This window comes from Papaver somniferum, chromosome 10, assembly GCF_003573695.1.
Source record: "Papaver somniferum cultivar HN1 chromosome 10, ASM357369v1, whole genome shotgun sequence".
In the NCBI taxonomy this organism is placed as follows: Eukaryota; Viridiplantae; Streptophyta; class Magnoliopsida; order Ranunculales; family Papaveraceae; genus Papaver; species Papaver somniferum.
Genome location: NC_039367.1, coordinates 4,148,414 through 4,162,871, shown reverse-complemented (window position 1 = coordinate 4,162,871; position 14,458 = coordinate 4,148,414). Strand labels below are relative to the sequence as shown.

The 14,458-nt window shown below is 35.9% G+C and overlaps 1 protein-coding gene across 5 annotated transcripts; it reads left to right on the top strand.

Annotated features, from left to right (window-relative positions):
• The first annotated feature begins 5,006 nt into the window (after window positions 1-5,006).
• Window positions 5,007-12,401, top strand: LOC113319007. Of its 5 annotated transcripts, XR_003345005.1 has the most exons (4): window positions 5,007-5,440; window positions 7,325-7,407; window positions 11,151-11,235; window positions 11,408-12,401. XR_003345005.1 is itself a non-coding variant. In XM_026567312.1 (2 exons), the coding sequence occupies exon 1, from the start codon at window positions 8,660-8,662 to the stop codon at window positions 9,485-9,487; it is 828 nt and encodes a 275-aa protein (XP_026423097.1). In that variant the 5' UTR covers window positions 8,268-8,659; the 3' UTR covers window positions 9,488-11,235; window positions 11,408-12,401. The 5 variants fall into 5 exon arrangements, 1 of the variants encoding a protein (XP_026423097.1); XR_003345006.1 differs by lacking the exons at window positions 11,151-11,235; window positions 11,408-12,401 and adding an exon at window positions 7,737-8,181 and having other exon boundaries at window positions 5,014-5,440; XR_003345004.1 differs by having other exon boundaries at window positions 5,015-5,440; window positions 11,151-12,401.
• Window positions 12,402-14,458: the final 2,057 nt, after the last annotated feature.

Below are 14,458 nucleotides of genomic sequence, written 5' to 3'. Positions count from 1 at the left end.
AGTAAAAACGGGTATAGGCAGTACTAGTAGATCCATCACGTGGTGAGAATTCATGAGAACTCTGAAGGGAACACACCGCCGAGCATGTCTGATTTGATAAATTTATATCATTTGAATGTAATGGTAAATGATCGCAGTTTCTTGAATAGAGGCTGAATGTGCATATTTGAATTTCATCTGTTCTCTACAACTTTAAAAAAATATTTTCCATGAAAGAGCCTTTACTATTGATTGATTATCCGTTTTGATTTTGCAAGCGAGGGTTAGTTTCCGTTTTGGTTAGCTTATTTTTTTTCGCTATTTTATTTTTATTTTGTTGTGCTTGATCATCTCGCTAATAGTGAAAAAGCGGGGGTCTAACAACACCACCCAATATTTCGCTTAGCAATCTGTATGGACTAACTCCGAAACACTTTCTAGAGAATCAACTAGACAGTCAGACTCAATCTCGGTAAAAGTATCTCAAAGAGTTAATATCTCAATCTCTCAATTTGATATTTACTCAAGCAAATAGAAATCTGCGAGTCTTTATCAAAGAGAGATGAACTTGGAAGGTACCAAAGACCAATGTCAAAGGATCAATCAATATCAATCAACAACCGTTAGGTTGGACTATCCAATTGATTAATCTAATGCACAACCTGTATTATTTCTATTATATAAACAAATATAATGCAGAAAAAAAATAACACAGACACCGGAAGTTTTGTTAACGAGAAAACCGCAAATGCAGAAAAACCCCGGGACCTTGTCCAAATTGAATACACACTTTATTAAGCCGCTACAGACACTAGCCTACTCCAAGCTAACTTCGGACTGGACTGTAGTTGAACCCCAATCAGTCTCCCGCTAATCCAAGGTACAGTTTCACCCCTACACCTCTGATCCCAGCAGGATACTACGCACTTGATTCCCTTAGTTGATCTCACCCACAACTAAGAGTTGTTATGACCCAAAATCGCAGGCTTTAACAATAAACAAACCTGTCTCACACAGAAAAGTCTATCAAAGGATAAATATGTCTCCCACAGAAAAAACCTAAAGTTTTTGTTTCGTCTTTTGATATATAATCAAGGTGAACAGAAACCAATTGATAATCCGGTCTTATATTCCCGAAGAACAGCCTTGATTAATCAATCACCTCACAACAATCTTAATCGTATGGTAGTGAAACAAGACGTCGTGGAATCACAAAAAATGAGACGAAGATGTTTGTGATTACTTTTATATCTTGCCTATCGAAGAACTATCACGATATCAATCCAATCAATCTGATTGTACTCGTACGATAGAAGATGCAAGATCAGATCACACAACTACAATAAAATTAGTATCGGTCTGGCTTCACAATCCCAATAAAGTCTTTAAGTCGTTAACCTGGTTTTAGAAGAAGAAAACCAAAGGTTAAAGGAGAATCGACTCTAGCTTACAAACTAGTAACACACGGACTTGTGGGGGTTATTTTGTAGAGTTGCTAGATGTCCCCTTATATAGTCTTTCAAATCAGGGTTTTTCCTTGCTCACAAAGTAAACGCTATCCACCTTTAGATGAAAAACTGATTTAGATTCAAGCTAATATATCTCAACCGTTAGATCAAAATCTTAGCTTGTCATACACAAATGAACTGCACGCTTCTAGGTTTGTAAACCGTACCCAAACGTGTGCATTGTTGGTTCAATAATATTCAACCAAAAGGTTATCCATTCGAGCATTTCATACCAACCATTTTCTTCTTCACCATAACTAGTTCAAATGACTCACATGAACTAGTTAGAGAGTTGTTCAATTGCAAGGAAATCTCATGTACTACACAAGACACAATTGAAGCAAAGATGATTCGATTCACATGAATCGGTTCATGAACTTTGTAGCCACTGTTTGCAAAAGCATTCCTTAGTATTTATTAGTTAAGTTCAGAAATCATCTTTAGATATATAACCTATACAAGTTCGCAGACTAGGTTCGCGGACTTGAAGTACTGGAAATAATTTTCAAACTTCAGCAGAAGTTCTCGGGTTCGAGAGCTTCGTTGGTTCGCGGACTGGGTTCATGGACTTGGCTCACGCAACACAGTTTGATAACTCAACAGAAATTCTAGGGTTTGAGAACTTCGGCAGTTCGCGGACTTGGCTACTAGCCGATTTCCAGCATGGGACTTATGCACATATGTGTTTCCACAACATACTTATGTCCACTATGGTTATGTAATCTAAACTCTCATTCCAATCATTGAAACCTTCTTAGAGGACGTTATATAGTTGTTACACTATTTCTCGTCAAAGCAATTTTCAAGATGATCGAAACATACATGACTTGCGTCACTAGGTAAAAAAAACATGATCGAAGCGAAACACTTACCAACACATATTTCGAGATATAGATAGACGAGGTATACTCCGCTCGAAATACCAAATGTGTATAATCTAAGTCTATATATATAGCATACGACTTTTGTCTCAAGAAGTAGGATATAGAATAGATAGACTTTTGAGTGACAGATAAGTTCAAGTCTTCACATACCTTTTTTCGAGAAGTTCCACCGGTTCCTTGAGTAGTTCTTCCACTTGTATGATGAATCGCCATGAAGTCCTTGAACTCAACTACACTTACTATCCTAGTCCGAGACTTAGCTATAATAGACTAGAAATCAAGACTTATAGTTTTGATCACTAACATTGACAAACATGCTTGAGATAGCAACGCATGCGAATTTGACCAAGCAGTGCTCTAACAATCTCCCCCTTTGTCAATTTTACTGACAAAACTATCAATACATATTAAATACAAAAAAGATAATGAAACTTTAGTAGCTCCTATTCCATAAGTCTAATCTTCAACATTCCTTGAAATCTTCGTCCTTCCAAGTACTCCAATGATCCCAAAGGTTGTAAGTTTAGCATCACCGTTGTTGAAGATCCGTAGCCATAACGATGAGAAAACTCGAGATTCTCGATCATCGTTATAAAGTGTCATAGTATTACTACACAGTGTTTAAATCCAATTGTATCACAACTTCAACAATAATACTATGGTGATATGTATCACTCTCCCTTAGTCAGTACTCCATCTCGATCATGGAAACCACTCCCCCTTACTCAATGATCCGAAAACCATATGTATTTGTAGTGTGAACTACATATTAATTCTCCCCCTTTTTGTCAATAAAATTGGTAAAGGTACAAGAACGGGATCATAATGAAATTTCCACGAGATACATTTCATGACTAAAATAAAATACGCACATCATCTTAATTTAGATGCAATCATATAGCCGAAGCTAATAGCATTCATCAAGGAGTTTAAAGATACAAGATAACCCCTCTAAAATTCCACAGCCGCACACCCCTCAAGATATTACCATTAAGCACAAGTTCAAAAGAACTCTCCCCCATTTGATGTCATTCCCAAGGGAACAACAAGAGCGACCTTAATTTCGAGAGGAAAGAAGGATTTTTATTGGACACCAAGAACCATGATAAGTGATTTTCTATATCTAAAAACTCAATCAAATTAATCACTAGTAAACCCATGATTAATTTAATTAGAATACACAATCAAATTAAATACACAAGTTGTTCAACTTAATTGTTTATAGTCAACATATGTAAACTTACGGAACATATGACTACCAAAACCATTGGAAAATGATTAAGATAGCCGTTCATATACTCAACACAAGAAAAATCTTATGGAATATATGAATGCTCAACTAGATTAATTACAAGAGAACCCATAATTAATCTAATTGGAATACAAATAACCAAACTAATCATGAAAGCAATCAATTTAATTGTCATTTGTTTTGCTCGACATAAGAGAACTTACGGAGCAATTAACTAAATAACCAAACGAGATGATTAATTTAGTTTACAAATGCTCAACATAACATACCTTACGGAACAACCAACCAAGCTAATCAAAAATAATCAACTTAGTCGTATCGTGCTCAACATAAGACATATTACGGAGTCTCACAGTATTTTATAGGATATGAATCAAAGAAGATCAATACTGTGGAATACGTAAGGATCTATTCTATTTTTCAATCATTATTTGCATAACAATAATAGACTTTATCCTTGTTCACAAAAGATTCTAACCTATCTTCCATTAAAGAATTGACAATATAGGCTTAGGCTTAACTTTTGTGTTTGTCAAAAGTCTATTCATCATTAAATCAATACATGAATAACGATCATGAACGACTTTACTTTTGACAAGGTATGGGACATTCAAGTTCACGGACGCAAACACATATATCCCATAATAAATTGCAATATATAAAATCATAAAGATTAATACTGCAAAAATCATCTTCCAAACAGTTTTAGAATTTAAACCAGTAAATCTAAAAACACGAAGATGAAAACGTTGGACACAGCTATGTGTAATCACAATAATGGCTATTCCAAACTCTAGTTATTCTTCTAACAAAAACATGAAAAATAGAAGATTTACTAGGCATCAAGACAAACTCGTAATGCACATACAAGATGATTTGTCCTTAGAGGGAAGAATCATTCTTTTTCGCCCGGATTTATACCAAGAATAACTACTAAAGGCGTTGATCAGTGCCTTATAATGCATATATCTAGATCATTTTGCTGTTGTTTATCACATCTCTAGTGTTTTAATGTTCTATTTTATGTCAAAATCTTGTATATTGTGCATATGTCCATTAGCGAGTAATTTTGTCGGATTAATCTCATTTTGTACTGTGTTATAGGTGGTTGAGCAAATGATAAAATAGAGATCAGCGGGACGGTGAATGGAGCATAAGAAAATTAATTTGGAGACATTTGTTGGCTCAAAGAATTGATAAAATGATGAGTTACAAGGGTGTTGCCACCTGTCAGTTCAATTAGAGATTGTTTTTGCAAAGTCGTACGGTTAAATGATAAATGAGGCAGTGGAGCATTCTTGGCAGTCACATGAAAAGAAGAAATGGAAATGCTAGTTCATATAAATCTCCACGGTCCGAGGTATAAAATCCGGAGTCCATAAAGGTAACCAAGACCCACTCAACTTTGGATTCACGCGTGTAATGTACCATACCATTTCCTCTAGAAACCCAACTTCAGTGCTTTACCAAATCATGCCGACAACACCCGATCATTCACTTCCCAATTTCTTCCTCTCCCTGTCAAACCCATACCTCCACCATCACCATCGAGAAAGCTACTCTTCCCCACTTATCTCAGACTCTGTCTAGTGGCCTTTTTCTCATCTCCAAAATCTAAACCAAAACCCATTCTCATTTTATGGTCAGAACCATCAACTTCCTCTTGTCGTTGTAACCTAGTGATAGGTAGGGTGGCTTGATTGATTGAGCAAGAAGGAAAAAGATATGATGAATTATGTCCGCTGACATTATACTGGCAACAACATCAAGTCATCAACAGACAATAGGGTGGCTATAATGAAGACTATGCATTAGTGGTGAGTTCCAAAAACATCAAATCCCTAATTTTCTAATTGTAATTCATTAAAAATGGGATTGAGAATTTGGGAGAGTTTTGTATAAATAGGGGAGGCAGATGTAGATCAAAAACAAGCCCGGATTAGCCGGTGCAACAAGCTGTAGTATATGTAATTTAGGTTTTCTATTTTCTTAGTTATGTTTTAATCTCTTCTTAGGGTTGAGATGAAACCCCTAAATAATTAGAATCTTTTGGCTTGATTTTACTTTGTTCTTCATGGAACTTTTATTGAAAGCATAATTGAATCTCTGAAAAACATCAAATTACTTTCACCTTGTATGTCCTGCATCCATGGTTGTTAGAATAATTTTTTGTATGTTTTCAAGCACTATTTGAACTGATTTAGCTCAATTTGTGATTATCCATGCCTTAAACAGATAGATAATGCTAGGAACTGACATATTTTGCTGAGGTTAAATTATCCATTTGAAAAAGTGATTTATCACACCTTCAAGGTAGTTTGAGGCTAGAACTTCTATAGCTCCTTGATTGAAAGGAGAACTGGTTTATCAAATCTAGGATTTCTATGCATTTAGGAGGTGAATTCGAATCCCTTGTTTCTCTTTGTGTTTGTTTTAATCTTGTTTGCGTAGTATAATCATTCATAACCTTTGTCGTATCGACAACAACCTCTTAATTTGAATTAGTAAAGTAAGGCTCTGAAATTCAAGGTTACACCGACCTAGTCTATGTGGGTTCGACCCGTATTTGCCCTGTTTACATTGTTGACACCGTGCACTTGCGGTTAGAATAATTGTAGGTATCTCTTCCTAGCCTACCAAGTTTTTGGCGCAGCTGCCGGGGACTATAAATATGTAGCTTTTGCATTCTGTCATTGCTATCATATCTCTTCTAGTTTGCTTCAGCCCTATAGTTAGATTACAAGCAATTTAATCAAAAAAAATAAAATCAAAACCTGTAGCTGTGCTGTTAGTAATATAGTTGTCAGTCATAAAATATCTTTGTAGTAATATATTAGGACTGTACATAATTAGACCTTACCCTGTAGCTTTTTGAATTTGCATTCCATTTTGATTCCTTTGTATTTGTAGCTTTTGTGTTGATAGTACGTTTAGGAATTTGTTGCTCTGTATCTTGTATATGTTGGTTTAGTTTGCTCTTGTATTGTTTAGCGTTCATAGTAATAGTATAGAATTCTTTAGTGTTTCATTTTTTTTTTAAGTTTTAGTTCGAAAGTATTCATTGTTCACTAGCCTTTTGATTCATATTTCACTTGTCTTGTAGCTTTGCATTTTGGTTAAGATTGCATCTGTCATGTTTAAATAGTCAAGTTAGTTATCTCTAAACCTGCAGGTCTTAAGAAGTTTTAGCATTTCATTTTGTCTTTTACTGTAAGTAGTTGTAGTTTTAGTATTACATGGGGTTAGTCTTAGCTTTCGTTAGTACTTGTGTTAGTTTGTTTAAGCATCAGTTGTATATATTTTTCATATTATTTCTTTTATTTTTGCTTTTGCTTATTTAGTGTGTCTATTGGTGTTAGTCTAGCAACATTCTTCCCTTCCGTCTTAAGCTATGTTTTCTCTTTATTTTCGGTCTTGTTAGTATAACTTTGAATCTCTTTGTACCTTGTCAATTCATTTATGTTTCCCACTTGCAATTTTTTTGTAATAGAATACTAGTGTTTTAGTTGTTATTGATAATTTAAACAAGAATAAGCTTAGCTTTTCGTCGTTCTTTTACTGATTTAATTTGTAGTTAGAGGTCATAGTCATCCTGTAACATATCATTTCATTTTCTGTAGGTGTCAATAGGTTTAATTTATTTACTTCCTTGCTTTGTGCTTTCGTATCTGGGTACTGAAAAATTTCTTTTGAGCTATCAGGTGCTGACAAGGCTGCGATACAAACCAAGGAAGAAGAGAAAGAAGGGAAGAATAGATCTGGTGGTCATGCCTACCCCCGTTTGGTAACTTTCCTGAACAATGATGTGAATGATGCTTCTGTGATAAATGATTGCCATGTCTACTTGTTGAGTCTATGTCCTTGCTGTGCATATTTTTAATTCCTGTAATGTACGGTGTGCATGCTATCATGATTTAGTTTCTCACTTCCGTAAGCATCTTTCATCTGAATTGTGCATATATTTGGTTGGTATACTCATAAATTTGTTGTTGGGAAGTATGCTGTGCATACTCGATTATGATTTCATTTCCAATGACCAAGATGACCGCCTAGTTAGATTTGGTTAAGAGGACATAGTTGAAACCCCATTTTAACTGTGATATACATGTACAGGATGAAAATGGCTGATATTCAGAACCGCCCCCTACTCTCCATGAGTATATGTATCCTGCAAGAGTGAGTTTGTCTTCGTGTGTTGTCTTACCCCAGACCGATGGCCCATTTGAATTGGACGCAAGCATGATACAAATGCTTCCGAAATTTCGAGGGGATGATTCTGAAAACCCCTATCATCATGTAAGAGAGTTTGAGCAAATTTGTCAGATAATGCAATTTGAAAATATGTCCGAGGACTCTCTAAAGTTGCGTTTGTTTACGTTTTCTTTAAAAGAAAGGGCTAAATCATGGTTTTACAGTTTGAGACCACAGTCAGTCACCACTTGGGACCAACTCACAAATATATTTTTCAGAAAATTCTTTCCACATCATAGGACCATTGATATTCGTCAAAGTATCAATTGTTTTGTCCAGTTAGATGGAGAGACACTTTTTCATTATTTTGAACGGTTTAATGATTTGTTGTTCGAGTGTCCTCACCATGGCTTTGAGAAGTGGAGACTGGTCGCAATTCTTTATGAGGGTCTAGACTTTAAATCTCGAGCCATGGTTGAGTCTATGTGTAATGGTGAGTTCATTGATAAAACTGTGGATGATGCATGGTCATTTCTAGCTGAAGTTGCAGAGAAAACCCATCAATGGGAATCCATTAGAGAAACTAGGACAATGTCACATGATATGGGTGATCTCCATGAGTCAGATGTCGATTTTGGCTCTGATACAAATATAGAATTCTTAATTAGGAGAGTTGAAGCTCTAGAAAGGTGCACAAATGAAAATTTGATGCACCCAAGTTATGTAGCCAGACTGAATTCTCTTTTTGTATCTTATGTGATAGCTTAGGCCATTTGATTGAGAACTGCTCTGAATTGCATGCCGTTAAGCAGTCTAAATTGCATTGTGCCAATACTTCCCATCAAATGCATGAGAATAACCTATACTCATCAACTTGTGAACCAGGAAGGAGAAACAATCTGAATATTTCATGTATTGATGACTCTACGCAAGGTTTACAACCTGCGGTGAGTCAAGTTGTCACTGTACCAAATGAAAATGAAAGAAGTGATAAGCATGTGGACTATAAATGTGAAATGTTTGTTTTTCCCGATGAGCTTAATTCTGAATATAGTGTTTCATACCCTATTGCTGAAAATGTCAATCCATATTCACCTATTTTAGAGGCAGCTGTATGGACGGAAAACACTAATGGTTTTGACAAAGTAGGATTTTCATGTATTTGTGATGACGATGATGATACAATGTTAGAGGAGGTCGTTAATTCTCAAAATGAAATTTCCGAGTCTTGTATTTCTGAAATGCTAGACCATAATGTAGAAACCTACGTTGATAATGTTTCTTCTAATGTTGATATTCATCGCAATGGTGCTGATTTGGGTCTTGTGCAACTGTTTTGTGAACGAGAGAATGGTAGGCAACTTGTGTCTGACTTAGAGAAGGCTAAATTTGCTGTTGACAATGATGTTCTTATGCATAAAAATAAATTTAACATGTCTGATGCCATGCCTAGGTCACAACATGATGCTTCTTATGATTTGTCTATGCATGAGAATAAATCTTTTGATGATTATTCTGAATCAGGGCTTGTTAATTTGTTCAATGACTGTGAGCATGATAGGGCATTAATCGCTTCTGACTGGGGAGGAACTAGACTGCGTGGTGATATTTTTGAGCCTAAAAATGAATATAACTTGGGCACATCTATTTTCCTGCTTAAAGTCGCAAATTGATGGTCTTGCTTCTGACTTGGAAATTGTTTATTTAGAGTATGCCGAATCAAAGTTGTTGAAAATTCCAAACCTAGAGCTAGAGTTATGTGCATCTCAAATTCTTTTGGACTTTTTGTCCACCAAATATCCTGTTATTGAGATACCACATCTGGAATCCCCACCCGTTTCTCTGCCATCCACTGACAAAGTCCATTTCGAATTAGACCTTGTGCATGATGAACCCCTGAAATTGTCAGATTTTGTGCCCAAAAGCGTATCCTTTGAAAATTTCAGGTTTGGGGGTAGCTCATTTGTATCCGTAGTCTTACTTACCTTGTCATGTTATATATGCTTGAGGCTGTCGATATTTCTGCATGTCTTCTTTTGGGTTGATCCTCAACTCTTTAGATTGTTGATCTATGGTGAATCTTTCTTGCATTTTGTTCCGAATCAGTTTGAGTCTCTGTACTTTGTACCCTTTTTTTGTTACTACTGTGGTACATATGTTTATGCTAATCTAATGCCACACTCAGCTGATCTCTGATTGGATTATAACCGCTAATAAAAGAGTTCTCACTTGGAACTGTCATTGAAATCTGGTAATCTCTTTCCTTTTCTCCAACTCAGCATGTTACTCATGGTATGTCACTATGTTGTTATAATTCTGTTTATTAGGAACATCGAGGACAATGTTTAGTTTAGGTTTGGGGTTGAAAAGTAGATACCATCGACTGTCACTGTGCTATATTTTTAAACTGAACTCTGCAATATAAAAATGGAAAAATGAAAAAATGAGCTCATTTTCCTTGAATTATGATACCTGTGCATGCATGATATGTTAGGGTTCTTAGTCTAGATGATGAGGCACCCCTGATTCTAGTACAATTCACATGTGATATAGAAAATTTGCACATGCACGATCAACCAAGCGTGTATAGCGTCGGTGTTTCATAGGTTAAGTAGGCTGCCAATCATCTAGAATACTGAATGAGACTTGATTAGCTTGTTCTTTGGTTGGCTGGGATAGAAGTTGGAGGATACATTAAGGAAAGCAACCATTGAATTTGACCGGGTGCATCGAAAAGGGGTGCCTCTTGCTAAAAGTGTCATGTAATGTATTTTTGAGATTTTGTGTAAAGTTGTTGCGTCATCTTGTGTTCGTATCTCTTGTATTTGCAAAGTCAGATGAAAAATTCAATAGTAAAAAAAAAAAAAAATCAGAAAAAGAAAAGAAAAGAAAAAGTACTCATTGTTTGCTATTATGCTCTACTTCAGTAAAAATTATAAAGTGTCTCTCTTTCCTCAAAATGAGAGTAGTCGATGTAAATACTGCAGTCAATGTTCTTTGTTGTTATGTGTTGTAAATGGTCTTGTAATATGCAAGGAGGGTGTAGCCATCGATGTACAATGCGGGTAAACTGAAATATCACCAACTCTTAAGTGAACATTCACAATTCTTGTAAAGCCGGACAGCTAGCTTGGCTTTGAATTCAGTTCTTAGCCTAAAAACTATCTCTTAGTAATTGGCAGTCACAACTTCCTAGAGTAAATCATTCTCTATGCATGTCTAAGGCAGATACACTTTACATTCTTATCCCATGTCCTTAGTTGTTTCAATGCTAGAATTGTGCCGTGGAAAGCTAGATTGACATATCCAATTGATGTGAGCTAAAACTGAATGCAGGTATCACTTTCATGGAATCTGAGCTTATATTTTGTCCTAGAACTTTTCTTAGCTTTTGTTTTACTCATGGACGAGCAAAATTCAGGTTTGGGGGTGTGATCAGTGCCTTATAATGCATATATCTAGATCATTTTGCTGTTGTTTATCACATCTCTAGTGTTTTAATGTTCTATTTTATGTCAAAATCTTGTATATTGTGCATATGTCCATTAGCGAGTAATTTTGTCGGAATAATCTCATTTTGTATTGTATTATAGGTGGTTGAGCAAATGATGAAATAGAGATCAGCGGGACGGTGAATGGAGCGTAAAAAAATTAATTTGGAGGCATTTGTTGGCTCAAGGAATTGATAAAATGATGAGTTACAAGGGTGTTGCCCCCTGTCGGTTCAATTAGAGATTGTTTTTGCAAAGTCGTACGGTTAAATGATAAATGAGGCAGTGGAGCATTCTTGGCAGTCACATGAAAAGAAGAAATGGAAATGCTAGTTCATATAAATCTCCACGGTCCGAGATATAAAATCCAGAGTCCATAAAGGTAACCAAGACCCACTCAACTTTGGATTCACACGTGTAATGTACCATACCATTTCCTCTAGAAACCTAACTTCAGTGCTTTACCAAATCATGCCGACATCACCGGATCATTCACTTCCCAATTTCTTCCTCTCCCTGTTAAACCCATACCTCCACCATCACCATCGAGAAAGCTACTCTTCCCCACTTATCTCAGACTCTGTCTAGTAGCCTTTTTCTCATCTCTAAAATCTAAACCAAAACCCATTCTCATTTTATGGTCAGAACCATCAACTTCCTCTTGTCGTTGTAACCTAGCGATAGGTAGGGTGGCTTGATTGATTGAGCAAGAAGGAAAATGATATGATGAATTATGTCCGCTGACGTTATACTGGCAACTACATCGAGTCATCAACCGACAATAGGGTGGCTATAATGAAGACTATGCATTAGTGGTGAGTTCCAAAAACATCAAATCCCTAATTTTCTAATTGTAATTCATTAAAAATGGGATTGAGAATTTGGGAGAGTTTTGTATAAATAGGGGAGGCAGATGTAGATCAAAAACAAGCCCGGATTAGCCGGTGCAACAAGCTGTAGTATATGTAATTTAAATTTTCTATTTTCTTAGTTATGTTTTAATCTCTTCTTAGGGTTGAGATGAAACCCCTAAATAATTAGAATCTTTTGGCTTGATTTTACTTTGTTCTTCATGGAACTTTTATTGAAAGCATAATTGAATCTCTGAAAAACATCAAATTACTTTCACCTTGTATGTCATGCATGCATGGTTGTTAGAATAATTCTTTCTATGTTTTCAAGCACTATTTGAACTGATTTAGCTCAATCTGTGATTATCCATGCCTTAAACAGATAGATAATGCTAGGAACTGACATATTTTGCTGATGTTACATTATCCATTTGAAAAAGAGATTTATCACACCTTCAAGGTAGTTTGAGGCTAGAACTTCTATAGCTCCTTGATTGAAAGGAGAACTGGTTTATAAAATTTAGGATTTCTATGCATTTAGGAGGTGAATTCGAAGCCCTTGTTTCTCTTTGTGTTTGTTTTAATCTTGTTTGCGTAATCTAATCATTCATAACCTTTGTCGTATCGACAACAACCTCTTAATTTGAATTAGTAAAGTAAGGCTCTGAAATTCAAGGTTACACCGACCTAGTCTCTGTGGGTTCGACCCGTATTTGCCCTGTTTACATTGTTGACACCGTGCACTTGCGGTTAGAATAATTGTAGGTATCTCTTCCTAGCCTACCAAGTTTTTACCAGGCGTATAAAAAGATTTTATTAACAAAGAAGAACATACAAAGTCAATAACGACCATGCACCATAATTCACATAGGATGATTGTGAACTTTCTAGAATTCCATAGCACGGCGTACTACTTTTCATTCTTTAACTTCCTTCTTTGTGATTCACCAACAACATTCTTTTAAAAGCTACAAGTTAGCTTAGAAGAGTAGTACTCCAAGAATCCAAGTGCCCAAGTTCAAGAGAAATGGAACAAGTGCAACGAAACGGAGCAAGATACTCAAAAACAAGAGTCAGGAAAAATACCAATCTTAACTCATCCAAATTCAAGGTTTCTCATCTCCATTTTGAATAGAATTCAAATAGGAAGCTATTGCAAAAAGAATGAGGTCAATCCGAGTTCGGACGAAGAAATTACGGCCAAAAAAAGTTTACCGAATATCGACGTCAAGTATGCATACGGGTTTGCAAACGAATTTTCAAGTCCACGAACTTAAACCACTGGAATTTGATTTTAAAAGATGTTATGCATACCTGGTAGGTGTACCATGAAGTCCAAACATCCCGGACTACTATTTTCAAACCTAAACGTTTAAGAACCTTAAACACAGATCAAGTTAGGTAGAAAAGAACGATAAGACAGGTACGTGAATAAAAGAACAAATCTTACTCAAGTTTATAGACATACCTTTTTAGATGAATCCAATTGAATTCTACAGCCTTACCGAACATAATCTGTGCGCCCCAATTTTCCTGCTTCCCTCACCGTATACATAGCAAGGCATTCCTTGGTGAGGATGCACTTACAACACAATCAAGTTGTGTTGGGGTGAACAATGTCTTGTTCACCATAATTGACCTTTGGATTATCATGAAAGGGATCACTTTTAGAGCCTTTCACATCCAATTCCATTTTTCCAAAAAACTTGTTAAGTTCCAACATCATGGATACTTCCTTCTCCATAGTCATGGAATTTTATGGAAGATCATTCCTTTTCACACTCAAAGCATCATTAGCTTTCTTTGGTACCCACTTCTGAGTGCGTTTAGGAACAACCAGAACCTTCTTCCCATTACTCTCTTCAAGATTTCTCGGAAGAGAATTGGATTGACTATTCTTTTGCAAGTTAGTTTTTCTCCAATTGGGAGCATCATATCTTGTCTTCGTCTTTACGAAGTTATTCTTTTGATAATCATTACAATTGTGAAAAGACTTCGTATGACGTTTATAGGCAAATCTAGGATTATCATAGCACTGATTCCTTTGCCTAAAGGTTGGACGTTTACAACCCGTAATGTCAAGAGTGTTAGCCTTAACATATGATCCCTGTTTAATCACTTCTTTTGACACCCAAACAAGAATATCATGAAGTTTTTCATTCCTTATACGAAAACGACATCTCCTTTCCAGGTGACCTTTGTTTCTACAATAATGACAAATATAAGGAACGTTCTTACCCGGATTCATGTGTGCTGGTTTTGGAGGTTGATACACTTTTCTCTTTTGAACCTTAACTGCTGA